General features: G+C 48.5%; 1 protein-coding gene across 1 annotated transcript in view; it reads left to right on the top strand.

Annotated features, from left to right (window-relative positions):
• Positions 1-23468, top strand: part of LOC138513828 (apolipoprotein L2-like) — a 172783-nt gene that overhangs the window by 118884 nt on the left and 30431 nt on the right. Inside the window, exon 4 of the mRNA XM_069628938.1 lies at positions 10220-11006. Coding sequence (XP_069485039.1) covers positions 10220-11006 — 787 coding nt within the window. The remainder of the gene's footprint in view (positions 1-10219; positions 11007-23468) is intronic.

The raw sequence follows: 23468 nt of genomic DNA, 5'->3' as shown, positions 1-23468 counted from the left end.
TGAGACCCGGTGTGCTTGCGTTCACGGGATGAAAAAGTCATCCAATCTGGACATGGAGGCGTGTACCCCAGAGCAGAATGCAAAACCCCTATGCCACACTCCACACATCACATAGATCAACCGCTGACATGAAGGTATGCAGTTTCTTGGGTACTGTGGGATCTCTGCCCCTCAAGTGGGTACGGTCCACAGACGGATCCATCACACCATTAAAATCACCTCCTAAAATCCACAGGTCAGGTTGGTGAGATAACAAGAGGTTCTGAATGATGTCCAGAATGATGTCCAAAAGATCAAAGGACAGCAGGTGGGGGGGACATCGACAGCCAGTATACCAATAGTGGTTCTTCACAGTTCTCCCACAATCAGGACAAACCTGTGTCTCCCGGAAGTAAAGATCCACCCATCCCAGCTGCTGGTCACACTCCCATGTACCACCCCCTCAACGATATTAGCATAAGAAAACATTGCAAACTCAATATCCCATTAGCCTCTGCTCCCTGCCCCCTCCTGTCAGATAACTCAACACCCCACCCCCAAAGGAACTAAAGAGAGTAAGCCATTGCCAAGGGTCATCATTGGGCATGGTGATGAAGGGAAATAGATCTTTCTGATTCAGTGATCCAAGCCTCCCTCGGATCGAGCCCCGGTCTTCATATCATTTCACCAACATCTGTGTTGCATAACAAACATCAACAACCCCATGACCCCCACCAGCCCATACTTCACCCCAACAAGAAGTATCCATCGCCCAAACATGTGACTCGGTAGTCACCTCTACATCCAAACAACAACCTCCCTGGTTCAGTCCGGGAAGGAGAGAATAGGTAGAGAATAGGTGGAGAAACAGAAAAAAAACGAAGATAAGAGGAGTGAAAGATTAAGAGATTAAATGAGGGCCATCTTCTCCACCAAGGCATGCATGGCCAGAGTGTTGCACGCCAGCAAATCATGTTCCAGACTTATCGAATCGGCCAAACAACGGGTCACATGTGAGTCTGAGAGGTTCAAGCAGTATTCCGTGATGATTGTGAGGCATCTATAGTAGGTAGAGGGAATGTAGGCGATGGGGCCCAGGCGTCTCCAGATGGTTGTGAGCGAACGGGCTGCTCATCTGAAGTCCTGCCACGCCTGCGTCCCCCCATGTTCATGCCATCTGAGGATTCACAAATGTCTGGACCGTCCCTTTGTGTCGCACCTTAAGGAGGGCAGGAAAGAAAAGGGCAAATTTGCCCCACCACCCCACCGAGGCACTACTTGATTGCATCAAAGGACTCCTGGGCCCTCTGGACCTCTTTGGGTGTAGTCCGGAAGTAAGGAGATTTTAGCTCTGTTGTATGTCGTTGGTCCCTTTGCCCGGGTCATTTGCAGTAAAGCATCCCTATCCCGATAGTTAAGGAGCCTGGCAATCACTGTGCAGGGTGGAGCCCCAGGGATCGAAGGGCCTGTCGGCACCCGGTGTGCCCGCTCAATGGAGAAGGAGGGTGTGGGGGCACTAGTCTCGGAGCTATAAATGTGGCAGGCACAGAGTGCATGGGACTCAGGGTAGACAATAAGGGTGTGACCCGCCACCAGAAACAAGCACAACAGTGGTACAACCCACACCTTAAACCCAAGAGGGTGAGAAATGTTTATTGGCCAGCGTTCTGAGGTTGTCCTCACCGTTCTCCGCCCCCCCACCACCTCAAGGTCCACAAAGAGAGGGCCATTCAACTTTCAGAGATACTGGATCTGTTCAGCCTAGATAAACAGGCTGTAATTCAAATGCAAAAGACAGCGAGGTCAGGATCAGGCACAGAACAATTAGCAGTGCGGGACCAGGGGAACCAAAGGCGAGCCACGAGGGTGCATACCACCAACAGGACAGATGGTCCAGACAGTCCCTTCAGTGGCCCTTCCCCATGTTGATTGTCTCTGCCGGCCTCCAGACACCGACAAAGGGTCACTCCTCGGCAGTTCGATTTATAAGACTCTGTCAGGGGCACATCGAGTCAAGTGTCGTCTGGAGGGACTACTGTTGGGCAGACAGACAACACATCCCCTGGGGGTTCGCTATCCAACCGCTGGTGAAGGGTTTTGGGAGCCCGCACTGGAAAGTGGGGGGGGGGGCAGAACTCCAACGAGCCACAAGATCAGTCCTTGTTGCGGGTGTCAAGGACTTACCCGCTATCTGCCTCCAAGCTCCCCGCCATAGCACAAATTTGCGGTGTGGCCCACAGCTCCCAATCTCTGCGGGCCAATCCAACAATGCGGCCTCTATCCCCAGCGGGACATCCCACGTCACGCGGGGCCCTCCTCTAGCACACAGTTGTTGCCCCAAGTAATATCTGTCCCAACTGGGACGCCAACTGCCAACCCAGACCCCTCAGTGTGGGATGCCCCCGCCAGCACCGGGTCTGCTCTGGGTTCCACAATGGTCACCAGGGCACCACAGCCCCCGGTCTCCAGGGCCGCGGGAGCGAACAGCAAGAAGTCTGGAGATTCGTGGATAATTCAAAGCAAATGCACAGCAGCAGGCTCCAGGATCCTTCGCCAACACAATCCGCTGGACAGGATGGCAGGACTTAGTGGCCCAGATAACAAAATATTGCAGGATTTTTTAGGTCTTGGCAGAGCTCTTCGACACACGTCTACATCATGTGCTGGCTCAACAGCACCTGAGAGGCAGGCACTCTTTGAGGGCAGGTGAAACCACCTTGTCTGTCACTGAAGAGGATAATCAGTTTCTCTGAGATACCTAGGCTCTGCCTGTGAAAGCATTAAGTTGCAGCACGAAGGTTCTGGAATCAAGGTTTTCCTCTGCTAATGTGTGGTTCCAGTTTGCTGGCAGTGAAATGGACAATCTTAGTTCCCATTGTGTGGCAGTGAGGGGGTTCACTCTGTGGCTCATGTCTGTAGCTGGTAAGATAGCTCAGCGGGTTGAGCACTCACTGTTGCAATCTGTTTGTGATCTGCAGGTCACAGGTTTGAATCTCGGCAAGGACAATTCAGCCTTTCATCCTTCCGAGGTCGATAAATGGGTGCCAATTTTGTTTGGGGTGACGATATTGTATGTAAATAAGTTCTATATACAGCATTTAGGCATAAGCGCTATGAAAATAAATTATAAGTTCCTCACCGTAGTGACTAACATACTCTTAGTCCATAGGCCCCTTTCCTCCATGCTGTATGGGCGTCCCTTCCAAGGGACAGGAGACAGAACCTTTTTCACCAGAAAAAACGTTCTTCCCCTTTAAATGTAGAGGCGTGTGGGTGTGCGGCCCATGGAGCATGCGCTGCCCTGACTTCGCCCTCCGGCGTCACACCTCAGTCCCCATTGATGCGTCGACAATAGATTTAACATTGCCTAATGACACCAGTATTATTAGGGGGGAGGTTGGTGGGACGTATGGAGGAAAGGGGACTATGGACTAAGAGAACATTAGTCACTGCGGTGAGTAACTTATAATTACTCTTACATCCCGTCCCCTTTCCTCCATATTGTATGGGCAATTACAACTGATTGTAGCCCCATGGTGGAGAGGAGACCCTCCTTAAGCAAATAGGTTCCTGAGAACCGCCTGTCTGAAAGCCACATCAGATCTAGAGCCGGCATCCAAACAGTAATGCTTGCAGAAAACTGAGGGAGAGGCCCAAGTGGCCGCCCTGCTTACGACTTTCCAAGGGACATGGCGCTGGAATGCGATGGGCATGCATGTTGGCCTGAAGCGGCTTGTGCTGGCCCTCGTACGCTTCTTTGATGGCAGAGACCATCCAGCGGGATATGGAGGCCTTAGAGGCCTGATAGCCTGGCCTCGAGCCTCCGAAAGTGACAAACAGGGCGTACAACTTGCGGAAGCCCTTGGTCCTGTCCAAGTAGAATTTTAGGGCACGCCTGACATCCAGGCAGTGCAGCACTCTCTGTGCTTCGTCCTTGGGATCGGGAAAGAATGTAGGAATCACTATTTCCTCGTTCAAGTGAAATGCAGATGGAACATTGCGCAGAAATGCCGGGTGCGTCCACATGATGACCTTGTTCTTGTGAAAGGTGGTATATGGTTCAGAGGCGACCAGTGCCTGGATCTTGCTGACTCTGCGAGCCAATTTAAGACTGACTAGTAAGGCCGTCTTAACGGTGACCAGCCTGATGTCCACGTACGCCATTGGCTCGAATGGTTTCTGTGCCAGGGCTCCCAAGACTATGTTAAGGTCCCACACCGGGTGAGGTCTCTTGACGGGCCGGTAGAGCCTAGCGAGACCAGTCAGATGGTTCTTGACGATAGGGTTGGAGGAGGAAAAAATGCCTTCCTCTGAGTTCCTGTAAGTCCCAATGGCTGCAAGGTATGTGCGGCAGGTGTCCACCTTTATGCCCGAATGAGCGAGGTGTGCCGAAAAGTAGAGCATGTCGTCCAAATTGCAGGCGAAGGGGTCAATTCCCTTGGAGTGTCCCCAGTGGCAGAATCTGGTCCATTTGCTTTTGTACTGGGCCCTGGTGGCTTTGCTCCTGGCGCCCTGTATGATCTCCAGACTGACCTGTGAGAGGCTAAGGTGCCGAAGCGTTACCTGCTCAGGTACCACACTGTAAGGGCTATTTTCCTTGCACAGGGTGGATGAATCTACCCTCCTGCTGCACCAGAAGATGTGCTGGGCCCGTTGGAAGGTGTATACGGGGCACCTCTGAGAGTCTGAGGAGCTCCGAAAACCATGACCTGGCCGGCCATCATGGAGCTATCAGAATGATGAGGAGTCGGTGGGACTCCTTGAGTCTGCAAATTACCCTGTGGATCAGAGGAGTGGGCGGGAAGGCGTAGGCTTTCGTGCCGGTCCACTGGAGGTGAAATGCGTCGCCCAGAGAACCGGGGCCCTGACCCTGCCAGGATGCAAACTGGGGACACTTCTTGGTGGGCCAGGTGGCAAAGAGATCCAATTGGGGGTGACCCCACCTGTTGAAGATCTCCTGAATAACAAGGTTGTTTAGCTGCCACTCGTAATTGTCTGCTCCCAGCCTACTGAACCTGTCCGCCTCCAGGTTGGATTGCCCCAGGAGGTGGACTGCAGAAAGGTAAATCGTTTCCAGGGCCCATTCCCACATGCTGATCGCCAGTCTGCACAGAGGAGGGGATTTGGTTCCTGCCAGCTTGTTGACGTAGTACATGCTCTGTACGGACAGGGTAGCAGGGGGCTGCTGGAGCCACTGCATACCCTGTCCATGTGGATGCAAAAGAAATCTTCCCTGCGCAAATGAAGGGTAGACTGTAGGCCAAGTACCTGGTTGAGGCCAGTCCCACCTTGACACTCGTTCTTGACCGAATTCCTGGAATGGTGTCGGACGGGTGCCTCTTTCTGGCACGGTGGCCATTTTGTCGAGCTGCCTGCCATGTGCCTGCGATGTGGTGCTTGGCCTACTGGGCCCAGCCTCGTCCAAGACTCTTGTATGTGGATTACGAGGCCTACCCTGCTCCTCGGGCCTCGGCCCGGTAGGTGTGACATCCTCGACCCGAGGGTCTGTAGAGCTGCGTTTAGGCGCCCGCTCGGACGTATGTCTGTGTAGATGAGGACAACCTTGCCCTTGAGAAGTGGTAGGAATGCTCTGAGCGCTAGCCAGATGGCGTTCAGCTCCAACCAATTGATTTGGTATTCCTGCTCCTGTCGAGTCCAGGTGGCGTAGACCGATAGATCGTCCAGGATGGCACCTCAGCCCTCGAGCGAGGAGTCTGTGGTGATAATAATAATAATAATAATAATAATTTAGCATTTATATAGCGCTACGAACCCTCAGGCATCTGAGCGGTGCTTTTTATTACCCACGGTGTGTGGTGCTCATTTATCGACCTTGGTAGGATGAAATGAAAGGCTGAGTTTGGCCCCGCCGGGATTCGAACCTTCATCAGAAGGCTCTGCACAGATGTCAAAGCGATCCACAGGTTATGGTGGCCTGTGGAGAGGGCGGCCAAAAGGCCTTGCCCTTCCGTAGGTTGCAGTCCATGGACCACCAGGTTAGATCCGGTGGAGAGATGGAGGAACGTTGATGATCTCAGATTGCGAGCCCTGCTCCTGATTCCACGAGGCAGTGAAGTGCAGCTGAATCCTTCTCATCCTTAGTCTTGTGTGCGGCATGACTAACAGGACCGCCACCAGTAGACCCAGGAGATGTTGTTACCACCATGCCTAGGTCACTTCTCTGCTGAGAAAGTGGGTGGTGGCCCTCTTGATGGCTGAGATTTTGTCCTCCGACAGGAAGACCCTCTCAGAGCACGTGTCCCAAATGAGTCCCAGGAATGTCAGAGTCTGCGTAGGCTGCAGCTGTGACTTCTTGAGGTTGAGCGAGAAGCTCAGATCGTGCAGTGTGTTCATAAGGGCATAGGCAGAGTGACGTACTGCTTCCGGCGATGTAGCCCTGACGAGCCAGTCATCGAGGTATGAGTATATGTGTAGGCCCTGCACTCTGTGGAGGGCCGCCATTGCATTCATGAGTCTGGTAAAGAACCGGGGGCCCAGTTGAGGCCAAATAGAAGGGCTTTGTATTGGAAATGGTAGCCCATGACTCTGAACCGTAGGAAAGAACGATGGGGCTGCCAAATACGGACGTGTAGGTATGCGTCCTTCAGGTCCAGGGAGCACATCCAGTGTCCTTTGTCCAATATCTCCGCTATAAAAGCTGGCGTAACCATCTTGAATTTTTGCAGGTGTAAGGCGAGGTTGAGGGTGGAACGGTCCAGCACAACTCTCAGGCCTGCCTGGTTCTTCTTCTGAATGGCGAAAATCCTGGAGTAAAAGCCAAAACCTCGCTGAGAGGCTGGGACTTCCTCCACTGCTTGGCTCTCTAGAAGAGACCGGATTTCCGCCAAAAGAGTTGCTGTCCCAACCTGTGGGAGTGGAGGAGGGAGGAGAGGCTGGGATAGGAAGGCGTTACCCTGTGGATACTATGGAGAGGATCCAGGGGTCCGCAAAATTCTGGTGCCAGAAATGTGCATGGAGAGCAAGCCTGCCCCCCACTGGAGACACGTGGACCCGAAGGGGCGTGTCATGCCTTCTTTCCCTCGGAGGCTGACGCTGAGGAGGGGGACTGGAAAAAGCCCTTACTCCCCCCCACTTTTTTGTTGTTTGCACGGTTCTGAGACGGCGAGCAGTCCGGCTACCTGGATCTGCGTTCCTGGAAGTTTCGGAACCCTCCATATGTACGACCCTTTTCTGAGCGCTGCTGAGATTGGGCGTACAATGTGGGCGTGGGCTTTGTAAGAATGGACAGAGACTTTGCCCTTTGTGAGCTGTTCTTCTTTTTGTCCAGCTCTTCGTCCGTAGAGGAGTGGAAGAGGTCCACCCCCTCAAACGGTAGATCTAGGATGCGCTCCTGGACATCCGCCTTGAATTTCGTTGCCCAGAGCCAGGCTGTTCTCCTCATGTCCGTGGCAATGCAGATGGCACGGCTTGAGGTATCGATATGAGCCACTGTGGATTCCATGAGGTCATGCGCCACAAGCTTGGCTTCATCTAGCCCCACCTTAACGCGTGACTGGCACTGGGTGGGGAGTTCCGGGAGGAAGTTCGCAAATTCCCCGCCATAACCTCTGGTTGGCGGCAGCCAGCATGGCATCAGGGTTGGCCTGACAGAGGTGCAAGGACGCGTTGGAATAGATTTTCTTGCTGTATACCTCCAAGGTCTTCTCCTCCTTGTCTAGCAGCGCCGCAGAGGAGGAGGCTGAGGGCGAGAGAGGCTTGGAGTATAGTGATGCCCCAGCTATCACCTAGGAGTCTGGCTGAGGATGGGTCGAGAGCAAGAGTGCATCCCCCTCCATCTGTCTGTACTTGGCGTCCAGGCATCGATTGACCGGCTGGACTGAGTTAGGCTTGAGCCAACCCTTCTTGGCCATGGTAACATCGGTTTGCAGTGGAATCCCTGTGTTGGCAGAGGGGCATCGCATGATGACTTCTGACAGAACCCCCTCTACCGGCTGTTCGACCTCGGGTTGGGGAGGGCAGGTACTCTGCCAGGCCAGCAAGACGTTGGTGGAAGGCCCTGGCTGAGGATGGCATATCCGGGTCCTCCTCCTCGTCCGTATCCATCTGATCTGGAGGATCTTGTGGAGGAGGAGGAGTAGATGGCGCTAGAGGCTGGGGTACAGGGACCGCAGCCAGAGGCTGAGGAGGTGGCGGAGGTCGAGGAATTGGATGTGGAGCCCAAGGAGGCGGCTGCACCGTGGCCTAGGGGCCTGATGGAGGCGTCTGTGGTGCCGCAAGCATGGCAGGGAGGCCTTCCCTGATGGCGTCTTTGATGATAACCCTCATCTGAGGAGACCTCATGAGGCCGAGGAACTTCTTGAAGAGCACCTCCTCACTGGCCAAAGAGGGGGCAGGGGGTACCGACAGGGTAGCAGGGGGCTGCTGGAGCCGCTGCATACCCTGTCCATGTGGATGCAAAGGAAATCTTCCCTGCGCAAATGAAGGGTAGACTGTAGGCCATGTACCTGGTTGAGGCCAGTCCCACCTTGACACTCGTTCTTGGCCAAATTCCTGAAATGGTGTCGGACGTGTGCCGCTTTCTGGCACGGTGGCCATTTTGTCGAGCTGCCTGCGACGTGCCTGCGATGTGGTGCCTGGCCCGCTGGGCCCAGCCTCGTCCAAGACTCTTGCGTGTGGATCACAAGGCCTACCCTGCTCCTCGGGCCTCGGCCCGGTAAGTGTGACACCCTCGACCCGAGGGTCTGTAGAGCTGCGTTTAGGCGCCCCCTCGGACGTATTGCCTGTATTAGGGTGTAGCCCCGCTGACGTATTGCTGGTGTTAGGGCGTAGCCCTTCGGCCAAGGTGCGGGTAAAAGGGCAGAGCCCCTCGGGTGTAGGCTCGGTACAAGAACCTTCCGGTCCCTCGACACTGTGTCCGAGAGGATCCCTCGACCCGAAGGCCGGTAGCTGCAGCAGCCTCAGTGCACGTGCTGGTAGAAGGACCTGGCCGGTCCCTCCCACGCGGGAGTGTCCCTAGGAAGGAGTCTCCCGTGCGGGGTGCGCTGGAAAATATCGGCCCTACCTTGGGCCTGGTCTGATGCTTCACAAAGTTCTTGAGATCCTCTGGAGGCAACCTCTGGAAGATCTCCCTCCACCTGGCTAGTCTGCTCTTCAGCGCCTTTGATGACAGCGAGTCACACGCCGAACATGATTGCCAACAGTGGTCTGGGCCAAGGCAAAGTAGGCAGAGGGCATGGGGGTCTGAGGTTGGGAAGGGCCCGTTGCAGGATGGACACCTGCTGAACCCTGTAGAAGCCGACATGCGCCGGGGAGGAGCTTGATGCCTGAGGACTGAGTACCTGAATGATAGATAAGACAAAAAAGACAAAGAGAAGGAGTATCCGCACGTGGAATTACATGGCCGAAGCCAAACCCAGGAGCGCTGGTGAATTCGTCCCGTTCCCGTCGACGCGGAAAAGGGGACTCGGGTGTGGCGCCGGAGGGCGGAGTCAGGGCAGCGCATGCTCCCTGGGCTGCACTCCTGCGCGCCTCTAAATTTAAAGGGGAAGAAGGTTTTTTCTGGTGAAAAAAGTTCTGTCTCCCGTCCCCTGGAAGGGACTCCCATACAGTATGGAGGAAAGGGGACTGGATGTAAGAGTGCACATCATTATCAATGTGTCTGTAGCTCCTGTATCTGGCAGCAGTTACTATGTTCCTCTGTAGCCCCTAGTGTCTGCCAGCAAAGCAGTTTTAATTGTCTAACTACCTCTCACTGGCAGTGAAAGGTTCATATTTCTCTGGGGTTCCTGGTAGTCAAGATGCTAATTGAATTTTTGCTTTGGCTCTTACAACAGCCCTTTACTGCCACATAAAATGACTTTATCTGTATTTCCTAGGCTTCCCGTCTGTTGTAGTGAGGGGCTCGACTGTACCTTTGTACCACACCCTGCTTCCTGACACAAGGGGTTAATCTTTTTCTGATGCTTATAGGGTCCGCCAGGGGGATAGGATGAAAATATCGAACCTGAAAATGGAGGGTTTATTGTCAAATGTTTGCACAAATATAGATGGTAAATCAGGTAGGGGTATTAATTGGAAATGGGGTATCTGGGAGGACCCCCAAACCCTGCATTTATTTGTGCAAAAATCCAAGGGAAAAAGTTAGGATTTTCGGGATTCGGAGTAAAGGAATCAGTATTTTCATTTAGATCCTCAGCCAGTGAAGGGGGTAGCTTGTTTCACTCTGACTCCTATTATCTGGCAGCAAAGAGGTTAATACTTTTCTCCCTTTCCACCCTAGATATCATGGAAGCACTCCAGCAAACCGCCGTGGGCATGAAGAAGTTCCAGAAGCTCCTGGAAGACCGTACCCCCTCTTTCGAGGCTACCATCACCACACTACGTCGCATTGCTAAAGGCCTGGACCACTTCCACCATAGCGCCACCATTGCCAGCATCACCGGTGGTGCGGTCAGTGCCGCTGGTGGCATTACCACCGTTGTGGGCATGATCCTTGCACCCTTCACCTTTGGAGCCTCCTTGATTGTCACTGGGGTAGGTTTGGGTGTGGCAGCAGCAGGTGGCGTCACTAGTGCCTCGGCCACCATTTCCGACACAGTGAACGAACGACTGGAGCGAGCAAAGGTGGAGGATCTCATTCGCAAGTACCAGGCAGACATGAAGGTGGTTGAATTGTGCCTGACAAGTGTCCATTGCCAGCTGGAGAGACTCAGCCAACATCCAGATTTCTCTCTTATCAGCGCCCACCAGTTTGAGTCCATGGCCTTTATGGCAATACCCCGCGCAGGTCGAGGGATCGCCAACGTGGTGGAGATTGTGCGGCTAGCACAATTGGGCAAAGCAGCGGGTGGTTTGGCCAGAGGAATCCGGATTGCAGGAGTGGCTAGCGGTGTCCTGACAGGCCTCTTCCTCATCATGGATGCCATCTACATTGCCAAGGATGCCAAGGAGTTGCAGGATGGCACAAAGACTGAAGCCGCTGAGAAGATTCGTCAGACAGCCAACGAGCTCGAGAAAGGACTGCAGGAACTGCGCGAGCTTGGGAAGACATTTGAAAGAGCACAAATGTAAATATGATATATGCTAATAGAAGCTATTTTTTTTGTTTTGAACATGTTCTAATCCACACAGAATGGGGTAGAGCCCCTTTTCTAGCTATCCACAGCCCTGTGGATAGCCCTTGAGGTATATTTGTCTTTTGCTATTCACCTCCCGTCTCTCACCCTGACCATGTTTGCATCTCACCGCCATTTGTCATGAATCTTCTGGTATGGCCACAGATTTCTCAAGTCTGTGATTTCATTTATGACCAAAAGGACATTCTCTTCCACGCCAGTCCTAGCACTGTGTGATCCAATTTGTGCTGCCTGTCCTTCCTTATCCATACTTAAGCATTTTACATGACCCCCGCCACATGCATGCTCCACCTCAGGGACCGATTTTCTAGCTCACCCATCTGTGATCCCACATCGGCCACCAGATTGAGAACTACATGTGTCCTAGTGGCGTGCATGCTTTCAAGGGCTGCTTCTTGAATGCTATCCTGCCTCTCTATCCTTTTGCACGTGTGCGTCACCCTCCCACACGCTGTGTCTTACACAGACACCAAATATCTACCTCTCTTGTTTCGGACTCCATTACTTTGCAACACACCAGTCCTTGTGGTACCGGATCTCGTAAGACATTCTCATTGAACCGTACAATTTCTTAGTGTTTAATCCTGCCATACACGTATTACTCAGACGGTACACATTTCTATCACTGCACCCAGGCCGGTTATATATGGGCCTCCAGTAGGTCCTAACGAAATCACGTCCATCCCACTTAACATTTAACCTCACGCTACCACACACAGTCAATTTTGGATACTGATTTTCCAGCTGACCCGTTATTCCGCGGATACCACCACGGTGCTACTGCATTACATCAGTCCGTGGGGTTTGTGGACTTATACGACATGACTACTGAATTATGTGGCGAATAAAGCACACCAATGATTATTGCCATGCGCGGTCCAATTAGCCCTCCACCTCACTTGCCACATGCCCCTTTTTTAAGCGTTAGATACCCCAAACGTGAGTTTAGATTGTCAGTTCTGTTTTGCCAACTTTTGTCAACTCACTTTTGTGAGTAGCTTAAATAAGCGGGGCTAATTTCATGGAAGCTGGACATAGCCAATGAGGTGCAGGGTGGTACAGAGAAGGGTGAATAATAAAATAGCAACACCAAAAAGAAAAGAAGCATGGCCGAGCCATGTTCCACTGGTTTGCAATCAAATGTACCAAACACATTTTCATCGGACCAGTCAAGCCCCAGCCCAGAAAGCTTTGGAAGCCATGGCACTCCTCGCTGAACGAGCAGCAAACATAGTGGTATCCACCCTTACCTGCGGCATAAACCAGCACACCCATGTAGACAAAGTGGAAGAGGAAACGGGGAGACAATGGTGATGAAAGGAAAGGAAATTAAAAGCTGAGAAGAAGACCAACGCTTCAGTTCCTTGGTATGGGTTTCATACCACGTCCTGTATTCATCTCTTTAGCTCCTTCACCATCATGGATCCATTCCTCGCCCTCCTTTCTGTGTTTCGTATGGCCTTCTGAACCTCCATGTTGGGAATCTCATGGTATCCCTGTTATTTATTCTTCTCATCGCATGTAGTGCCAATTGCTCTCAGTATCCTCGAAATATACGTGCGCCCTGTATGGAGTGAAACTCTTTCGCTGCGTGGCCAGTGCTTCCAGTAACACCGGTTGAGCATGGCTTAATGTCCACATGCACGTCTTCCATAAAATCTTGTGGAACTTCACCCAGCGCCCTGAGCATGTTCTCAGAGCTTTGGTTCTGCATTGTTTGGAGTTCCCCCCTTAGTGATTTTGGGAACCCCACTGCGCTTTGCTGCTATAGGCAGTGACCCTTACGCGTCCTTTATACAGCATGTATAGACTTTGTCCGCCTCCAATTGGTGCAAGCCAAAGCTCTCATCAGATTTAGTCTGGCTTTGCATTCGTCTTCTATCGACTCTAATTGTTCCCTGGATTACATTTTAATCTTATTACTAGGTACTTGCACGATAGTACTTCTTTAGCTGTATCATTTGGATGTTCTTACTTCCATACTGTACAAGGCGATCATTTGCAAAGAATCCCATCTCCCAGGGGCTTTTTTCGATGTCATTTGCTAAACCGTTAATCATTTCACTAGACAACAGTGGACTTAAGCTATTGCCTTGTGGTGTTCTATTTTCTATGTGTATTCCAGCGACAGCATATTTTCCATTTTTTTGTTTTTAAGAAAATCCCTCATCCAGCTGAATATTTCCCTCCTCACTTTCATGCCGTGAAGCTTGAACAAGAGCCAGTCCCAGCAAACCATGTGATCTGCTTTTTCAATATGTATAAATAGTGGCCCTATTAGTTCTTTATTCCTTTGGCTTTCCCTGATATCTGTGGTGACCCTAATTATTTGATCCATAGATAGTTGACCTACATTGCCTGAATCCACGTTGCACTTTATTTACATCCCCGCCAGGCTCTACATGATGTGTCAGCCCATAGATCTCTGCCAGGCTCTACATGATGTCAGCCCATGGATCTCCAGCAGGCTCTACATGATGTGTCAGCCCATAGATCTCCACCAGGCTCTACATGATGTCCCAGTCCATAGATCTCCAGCAGGCTCTACATGATGTGTCAGCCCATAGATCTCTGCCAGGCTCTACATGATGTCAGCCCATGGATCTCCAGCAGGCTCTACATGATGTGTCAGCCCATAGATCTCCAGCAGGCTCTACATGATGTCAGCCCATGGATCTCCAGCAGGCTCTACATGATGTGTCAGCCCATGGATCTCCAGCAGGGTCTACATGATGTGTCAGTCCATAGATCTCCACCAGGCTCTACATGATGTGTCAGTCCATAGATCTCCACCAGGCTCTACATGATGTGTCAGTCCATAGATCTCCACCAGGCTCTACATGATGTGCCAGTCCATAGATCTCCACCAGGCTCTACATGATGTGTCAGCCCATAGATCTCTGCCAGGCTCTACATGATGTCAGCCCATGGATCTCCAGCAGGCTCTACATGATGTGTCAGCCCATAGATCTCCACCAGGCTCTACATGATGTCCCAGTCCATAGATCTCCAGCAGGCTCTACATGATGTGTCAGCCCATAGATCTCTGCCAGGCTCTACATGATGTCAGCCCATGGATCTCCAACAGGCTCTACATGATGTGTCAGTCCATAGATCTCCACCAGGCTCTACATGATGTGTCAGTCCATAGATCTCCACCAGGCTCTACATGATGTCAGCCCATGGATCTCCAGCAGGCTCTACATGATGTGTCAGTCCATAGATCTCCACCAGGCTCTACATGATGTGCCAGTCCATAGATCTCCAGCAGGCTCTACATGATGTCAGCCCATGGATCTCCAGCAGGCTCTACATGATGTGTCAGTCCATAGATCTCCACCAGGCTCTACATGATGTCAGCCCATGGATCTCCAACAGGCTCTACATGATGTGTCAGTCCATAGATCTCCACCAGGCTCTACATGATGTGTCAGCCCATGGATCTCCAGCAGGCTCGACATGATGTGTCAGTCCATAGATCTCCACCAGGCTCTACATGATGTCAGCCCATGGATCTCCAGCAGGCTCTACATGATGTGTCAGTCCATAGATCTCCACCAGGCTCTACATGATGTGTCAGCCCATAGATCTCTGCCAGGCTCTACATGATGTCAGCCCATGGATCTCCAGCAGGCTCTACATGATGTGTCAGCCCATAGATCTCTGCCAGGCTCTACATGATGTCAGCCCATGGATCTCCAGCAGGCTCTACATGATGTGTCAGTCCATAGATCTCCACCAGGCTCTACATGATGTGCCAGTCCATAGATCTCCACCAGGCTCTAAATGATGTGTCAATCCATAGATCTCCAGCAGGCTCTACATGATGTCAGCCCATGGATCTCCAGCAGGCTCTACATGATGTGTCAGCCCATGGATCTCCAGCAGGGTCTACATGATGTGTCAGTCCATAGATCTCCACCAGGCTCTACATGATGTGTCAGTCCATAGATCTCCACCAGGCTCTACATGATGTGTCAGTCCATAGATCTCCACCAGGCTCTACATGATGTGCCAGTCCATAGATCTCCACCAGGCTCTACATGATGTGTCAGCCCATAGATCTCTGCCAGGCTCTACATGATGTCAGCCCATGGATCTCCAGCAGGCTCTACATGATGTGTCAGTCCATAGATCTCCACCAGGCTCTACATGATGCGCCAGTCCATAGATCTCCACCAGGCTCTAAATGATGTGTCAATCCATAGATCTCCACCAGGCTCTAAATGATATGCCAGTCCATTGGACTATATGATGGGCACCCCCACCCCTCTTTTCCCTAGTTTAAATGTAGCGATTATTATTGCTGTTTTTCATTCCAGGGGAAAGGATCCCGCTTCCCAAGTCTGAATGTATAATTTAGTAAAACGTCTTTACTTGCTTCAGGTAACATGGCCCTAATCCATCTTCCCCAGGACTCGTATTTCTTTTGTTATAGAATCCTCCATCTCTTGCATTGTGAATAGTACATGAAGGAATCTTACTTCCATGCATTACATTGGTCCTCTAGGGTTTCTTCCTGTCTAACTGATAAGTCTGCCTTCTCTTTCATTTCCAAATGGTAAGCAAATGGCCTCTCCAGCATTCTCCTCCATGTCCCGCTAATCTGTCTGAACCGATCACACACTTCTTTTGTAAGGGTGTCTCCATTCATTTGTTCTCGATATTTCCTCCAATATAGTCGTTTGTTATGAACTCTTATTTCTATTTGCGCTTTTGCTCTTGCTTGTTAATGAAATCCTCTCCCTTCATTGTGTGTTTCGCCTTTTGCAGCTTCCCGTTCCTGTCCCGGACTGCCATTGTACACTCATTTTCGACCACGGTGCTAACATCTTAATTTTCTTGTTTTTTTCTTACCACTTCTTTTATGGCTAAACCTGCATTACTATGGCATGCATGTTCTCGTATTCTAGTGTTTCTGTCATGTTCTTTTGGCATTCGCTGTGAGATGCCTCCCAGAGTGTTCTGTACTTCTAGGCACTGGTTCTGCCACAGAGTCTTCGTTCAGCTTTATTACTATAGGGAAATGATCAGTGCCCATGTTGTGGTCCTCCAGCACCTTCCATGAGCCTTTACTCATCAGTGATACTAAAGTGAGGCTTGGATCTATCTCTGCACATCCCTGTTCCATCACTCATGATACTCATGTTATAGTCCTCTATCGCTGTTCTGCTTTTTGTCAAATGTTCTGCTTCTCCCCAGCAGATTATGATTATTAATGTCCCTACACAACACTATCTTACTGAAGTTTTTAATTCCATTGTTCAACACATTTTTCCTAATACTTTTGTATAGGGCATATTCATTATTTATGTTAAGGCATCCCTCTATTGTTTTGAGCAGAATCCCCATGCTTTCTAGGTCCATTTATACTTTTCGTTCTTGATATAGCACCTTATTTCCTTTGGCTACTGCACGCATCACCCCTCCCTTTCCTTCTTCTGTGTCTTTCCTTAAGGTACTGAAGCCAGGACGTGCTGATCTCAATTAGTTTGCTTATCCGCCCTTCCTGCAGACATAGGTAATACATGTCTTTTCTTCCTATTTCCACTGTGGGTAATTTCTGGATGCCCACTGTAGTACACTTCTGGACCCCGACTGTAGTGGACTTCTGGACACCCACTGTAGTAGACTTCTGGACGCCCACTGTAGAAGACTTCTGGGTGCCTACTGTAGTAGACTTCTGGACTCCCATTCTAGTAGACTTCTGGATGCCCACTGTAGTAGACTTCTGGATGCCCACTGTAGTAGACTTCTGAACACCCACTGTTGTAGACTTCTGAATGCCCAACGTAGTAGACTTCTGGACGCCCACTGTAGAAGACTTCTGGACGCGCACTGCAGTATTTTAACCAGATTTACTTTCCTCCTCCTCTTTGTCCGCGATTGATTTCATGGTCTATGGTGATCATCCTTCAGATTTTAAATACTTTTCTACTGCTTTCATTAGGCCTTTGGTCTCTTCTGCAGTTTGTTTGTACTCTACAATTTATGACTGATTATGCAGAAGAGAACATTTTTATTTTCCAATATAGGTCATTTTTTTTCAAAGTTTTCTACTTTTGTTTTTTTTAATTTCTCACTGCTGCCTTTCGGTCTATTCTTCCTTTAGTTTATTCATCCCCAGAGTCTTTCCTTAGTTTCTTTTGATATATTTGATAAGTGTCTCTGTGTATTATATTTTCTGCTCTGCCCTCCACTTCAATACTGGTCTTGCTTTTATTTGTTCACTGCACCCTTCAAAGGCTGTGCTGTATCAACCCCCAGAGTTGCATTATTTAGGTGTCACATTCGCTTTGTGATCTCCCCACAGTTTCTTTTCCCATGGCAATTTTCCACCACTTTGCCGAACCATTGACATTTGTAACATCAAATTGTTAATGGTATCTATGCATATGCCCTCAATTTCTGAAACCACATGGCAACCCTTTCAAATATCCACTGCTTTACAGATAAGTAGTGCCATGCTATGTGTTTATGTTTAAAATGTATATAGCGCGCCAGGTACTCAAGGCTTAAGGGCGCTGAACACAAACTCAAGACAGACAGACAAAAAACAGGAAGGTGAAACGAAGAGAAAGTGGTATCATAAAAGGGCCAAGTCCAGTAGATGAAATACAGAAATCTATGAGAAGAGAAGCTTTTCAGCCCTTTCTTAAAGACCTCGGTGGATGCAGTGACTCTGGGCACAGGGGAGAGAGAGTTCCAGTTCTGGGGCACTGCGGAAGCAAAGGCAGCATCCCTAGACTGGTCTTGAGACGAGGAACATTAAGCATGTTCGACTCATCAGATCTGAGGGTTCTGGTATTTTTCTTAAGAGATAATTTCTTTAAGATAGGCAGGCATAGTTCCATGGACACACTAATGTGTAATAAGGAGTAGCCTGAAGGAGACCCTGGCCTGCACAGGAAGCCAATGCAAGCTTCTGTGTGCTTCTGATACATAGTCTCTTCTTGCAAGACATTTGATGACTCTGACAGCTCCGTTTTGTAAAACCTGTAGTCGGTGAAAATCTGATAAGAGTAAGCCTACCAGGAGGCTACAGCAATAATCAATTTTGGATCCAATAATGGCCCTTGCTAGAGTTTAAGAGTTTTTTCAGATACGAAAGGTCTAAGACAGCGAAACAGCTTAATAAAGTAGGATGCCGAGGAGACTAGGCTGTTAACCGGAGACTTCATGTTCAGGGTTTTATCTAAGTAGATGCCCAAAGTTTTAACTTTACTCATGCCATTAATTTTACAATTATCTATAGTAAAAGTCTTATAATTGGGTCACAACTTCTCAAGTTTATTCTCTGACCCAATTAATAAAAGCTCAATTTTAGAGCTATTGATGGCTAAACCATTGGCCTCCATCCAATAGTGGATTTTTTAATATATTTTATTGATTCATTTTTCCTCCTCCACATGGGATCCTGAAATAGGGTTAAGGCACTGCGTGTCGTCTGCATAATTTGCAAATATGATCCCTTCCCTTTCCAGCATCTGGAAGAAAGGGATCATAAAGATGTTATAAAAGCAAGGCGACACACATGCTCCCTGCAGAACGCCATACATAAGTGTGGTGGGTTTTGCCTCAGCGCTGTCACTAGCAACTCTGACTTGCCTCCCCTCCAGAAAGGAGGTGATACAATCTACCGCAGCTTGAGAGAAATTAGCATTAGTCTTTAACCTGGTGGCCAAGATGGAATGGTCCACCAGGTCAAATGCTGCTGACAGATCTAGAATCACGAGGAGCGATATATGGCCCCATCCATTTTATGAAGAAGATGGGACTTAAGAGCCAGCAAAGCAGTCTTGGTTCCATGGTTCATCCGGAAACCTGACTGATAATCATGGTAGATATGATTCTGCTCCAAAAAGATGGAAATCTGATTATAAGCTACCCTATCTAAAATCTTCAGTAGAAAGGTTGTGTTTGTAATCAGTCTATAATTAGATGCATTCAGAGGACAGATATTGGGCTTTATGAGTAATGGAGTGATCCACGCATTTTTGGTGTTATCTGGAACCTTATTAAGTGCAAACGAAGAATTGACAAATTTCGTCCGTGCCGGGATAAGAATGTGAGAATATTCTTTTATGATAATAGACGAACAGGGATCACCTTGGCAACTAGTACTTTTTAGCTGAGAGATGACTTTAGCCAATTCTTGTTCTGAAATTGGCTGAAAGCTAAAGGAGGCTTGGTCGACATCCTTGTTGACAAAGGTATGTAAATTATCCTCAAAAACTTGTTTTGGCATATCAAGTTTTTTTTCCTCAATCACCTCTCAAATTTTTTAAGCTTATTAGACAAGGCAAATTGAATTTCAGTACACCATGACTCGTCTTTATTAATAGTGGCCTGCGTAGGACCAGGTGTGTGGGATTGCTCCTTTAAGATTTTAAAAAGTTCTCTGCTGTCAGACTTAGCATTTATTATTCTAGCATTGTAAGACTCCTTTTTGGCAGAATAGATGGCCAATTTGTATTCTGCTGAAGCTTTCTTGTAAGCTTCAGGGCTAACAGAATCTCTGCAATGGCGCCAGGCATAAAACCCTTTTTTTTTTTTTAAAGATTTAAATTCCTTCAAATCTTCATTAAACCAAGGATTACAAACTACCAAGGGTTGTATAGACATGCTAGACATGGTTCGCCCGGTGCCTGCCTTTCTTTGCCTCATCTTTACTTAGCATAGCCATTATTTCCTCTGTGATTGTTCCTTGGATAGCCCAAGCACCACTCCTTCCTTGGGGCCTGTTTTCTGGTCTATGACATTTCGACTATCTCCTAAAATGGTTACATTTGCCCCCTTCTTTTGCTTGCACATTCAGCATCTAACCTCCCCCACTTAAATCTTGGTTTACTTGCACCACATGTTGATGTCGCCATTCATCTACTCTGAGTGGAATGAGGCGTCCTGGTCTATGAAGGATTATCCCCACTTCTTCTTTCTTTTCTAGTTCTGCTCCTGGTGATCCTTTTGCCCCAGCTTTGACCTCTTCTCTTTTTGCAGTCCTCAGATAGGCCTATTTTGTCTTCTCAACCTCTTTCAGGGTTGCTACAATTGTAAATAGGAATTGACATAATATGTGTGCTCTAATCCTGGTCTCCACTTTTCTGTACTTTGTTTAGCCTTTTCGGTTAGGATGGGCATCTGCAACCTTTGGCTATCCAGATGTTTTGGACTGCAGCCTCAGTCAGGCCTAGCCATCATAGTCAATGGTGAGGGAGCATGAGGCCTAGTCCAAAAAATCTGGGGAGACAAAGACTGTTCCCTGGCAGCAGCCTTCTCTCTTTTCCATATCACACTGGGCCCGGCTACCACTCTCCACCCCACCGTGCATGACCTCTACCTACCAGCCCTGAGCTGGTAGTCTTCCCACACTGTTCTGTCCCAGCCAGGCTCGCATTACTGCTGCAAGACCTGGTACATAGTCAATCCCTGCACCCCCCTCAATGCTCCAGTTCTGTGTCCCCAGTCAAGCACACTGAGAGCAGCTGCCCAGTTTACAAGTCACCCGGCACCGCACTATTTCCCTTTGACTTAGAAACCCTGGGCAGTTTGTTTCCCACCCATAATTGCATTGCAGAGAATTCTGTCCCACTGGATCTTTGCAGTCAGCATGCTTCTTCTCGTTCTATGCAGGGAGTAATGTAGCCGCTTACTATTCAGTTTCGAGTACTTTGGTATCTGTGTGGAAGTCGCTGTTGACTTGTGATGGTGATTTCTCAAGAGTTGACCAGTCTTTATCAGGGAAGATGGAAGTGGAGCTAGCCAGTACATGTGATGAGTGCACCATAGTATTGTGGAGCGTGTCATTTTTTTTTTTGTTCTGTTGCTCATTTTTTTGCTGCTGTTATAAAATAAAAGATTAGAGATGGCATAACCAGAGATCTCCCTGCCTACCATAAAATCACGATCCCAGCAATTTGTGAAGGTCATGGCTGCTTTGGCCTGTAGTTCATCCAACATCATAATTGTTATTAAATTGCATGCACAATCACTCTATTCAGTGTACAACATAAAGTCAACAATGCAAACAACATGGAAGTTGGTAAACAGGCTGGTTAGCTTTCAGGCTCAAGTGAGCAGTTGAGGAGTAGATCAAAGACCACACAGAGCTGTAGACATTGGCAAGGCTTTCCATCAGCTTGTTGATAGTGAAATCGATTGCTTTTGCTTACCACCTTAATCCCAATTGAAGTCAGGGCTCCCAGCCCTGGAAGGTGAGACCTTCAACAAACAGTATCCCAAAAGGCAAAGGCCTGATTACTAGCCACGTGACATGGAGCCTCGCCTGGCACTGCTCCATGTAACTCCTGTGTTGTAGAGTGCACTCCTCTTTCTGTGATCTGTGGACTTTTATGCAGGCAATAGACTGTCAGTGGAAAACAGGCGTGTGTGGTAATTCCGCTTACAGTCATATGTGATTTTAACATTGACATTACATCTAAAAACATATACAATGAAACATTAACAACTTTATAAAAAAAATAATGGCATACCTTTTACATCGCCCATATTATCGGCATGCAGTCTGTTTTTAAAGTCTGTGACTGCCATCAAGTGGACCTCTTAATCATTAAAATGCTGCTTTTTAAATAACTTCACTTTACCATATTATTTTCTACCTACTCTTGCCTTGCTCAGACCCTTTACGGGGGGATGACTCCCGTGCCCACTTATACCTCTCTTTCTTATCCTCCCCTTTATACTATTTTTAACAGAAGTCTATTTGGACTTTTTCCCCACTTAAACCCAAACCTGCAATACTATACGATTGCCTATAGTTTATTATTGTTTCATCCTGGCACTGTTTTTTTACCCTCTTTATTTTTGTAATTCGTTATTTTTACTCCTTCATTTATCGTCTCTCTACTTTCCCCTGCAATTAAATGACTGGTTACCCCCGCTTACCACTATCAAGACGGGGTATAGATGGTGAGAGGAGAAAAAGGGGACGAGAATTGTTCAAAGAAAAGAAAAGCTTTTTTACCAGCACATTTCTACACAGACCCAATAGTAGTACTTTTGAGACAGCAGCATCTCCCTTCATGTCAAGGACTACCATCTAACTACTAAAACAGCCTTTTCTACTCAATATTGCAAATGGCCTCCCTCTCGTTTGTACACGGGCACCAATAGGAACGTTATTTGAGCTCTAATGCCTTTTCAATATCTGAAATATAATTCAATATAGGAAAGTGGGACCGGTTTACTTTTTGTGTTTTCTGTCCAAATAAAGCCTCCATTCTTCCTTGAGGGAGTGTGCAGTTACAGCATTGGCAATAATCCCACTCTGCCCAACTCCCTCGTTTAACTTTGAGTTCCCAGAATTACTTTATATGTACCGTCAAGATAATCCAGAATATTAATTTAATTACACTGAAACTTGCATTAAAAAAATCATCACACATGCAGTTTAAATGCTTATGCAATTCCAAATATGGAAAAAGGTTACAATTCTAGTTAAAAAACAGCATATTAGGCCCCGGCAACTTGTTAGGTAATGCTCATCTCCTCAGTGGAGGAACACGCCTCCAAGAGCTGACCTCCCTTAATTTAAGCATCAAAAATAGACTCCACTTATTGGGTGTGGGAGGCGGCACGCAGCCTGTTGCGTGATGTCTGGGCCTTAAAATGCTGGATTTAGGTCTTTACCAATCTAAACTCCTAGCTTGATCTGAAAAGAAGGATGAGGGGTCCACATTAGTGGTTTAGTCTTTTTTCCTAAAGTCAGACGTTTTGCTCTGGCTGTTTTCTCGATCAATCTAATAAAGTCATTGAAAAGTGACCATGGACCAAATACTGTTTTACAATTGGATTTCCAACCACTCTTGGAAAAATGTATGACACAAAAACCGGGTTTAAAACTGGGTCACAAACCTCCAAAACACAGTTACGGCACAGCTCTTGTGGAGGAGAAAAGAAGAGCTCTCTGACAGATCACAAGAATTGCATCAAAAAGGAACTCGTCACGTCTGAGAGAACAAGCGAGAGTTGCCAAACAAGCCTATAAAAACTGCATAAGATGTCATAGAAGGCTCTTGCTGCAAAACGACGCAGAACAGATGCTAAAGGCTTTAACAAATAAGAATTCAAGAGACTATTGGCAACTCATTTAACAGAGTGAGGACACTCAGCTCGACATCCAACAAAATCCAGTCTCAGAAGAAACATGGAAACAACATTTTCTGACTCTGTTCGGAGGCCTAGATAACACCACACCGTATGTTTCAATGACACCCGAAGCAACTTGGGATTTAGAACAATCCCTAGAAGACATCGAGCTCAAAATCAAAAGGCTAAACCCCTCGAGGGCCCCAGGGCCTGATGGGCTAACTAACACAATGCTAAAGGAACACCCCAGGAATGGGCTTACTTCATCAAAGAAGTTTTGGACAC

The sequence above is a fragment of the Ambystoma mexicanum genome, chromosome 12, assembly GCF_040938575.1.
Source record: "Ambystoma mexicanum isolate Mex_15411 chromosome 12, UKY_AmexF1_1, whole genome shotgun sequence".
Classification (NCBI taxonomy): Eukaryota; Metazoa; Chordata; class Amphibia; order Caudata; family Ambystomatidae; genus Ambystoma; species Ambystoma mexicanum.
The sequence above is the reverse complement of the archived record's forward strand: the minus strand, read 5'-3'. Positions and strand labels throughout refer to the sequence as shown.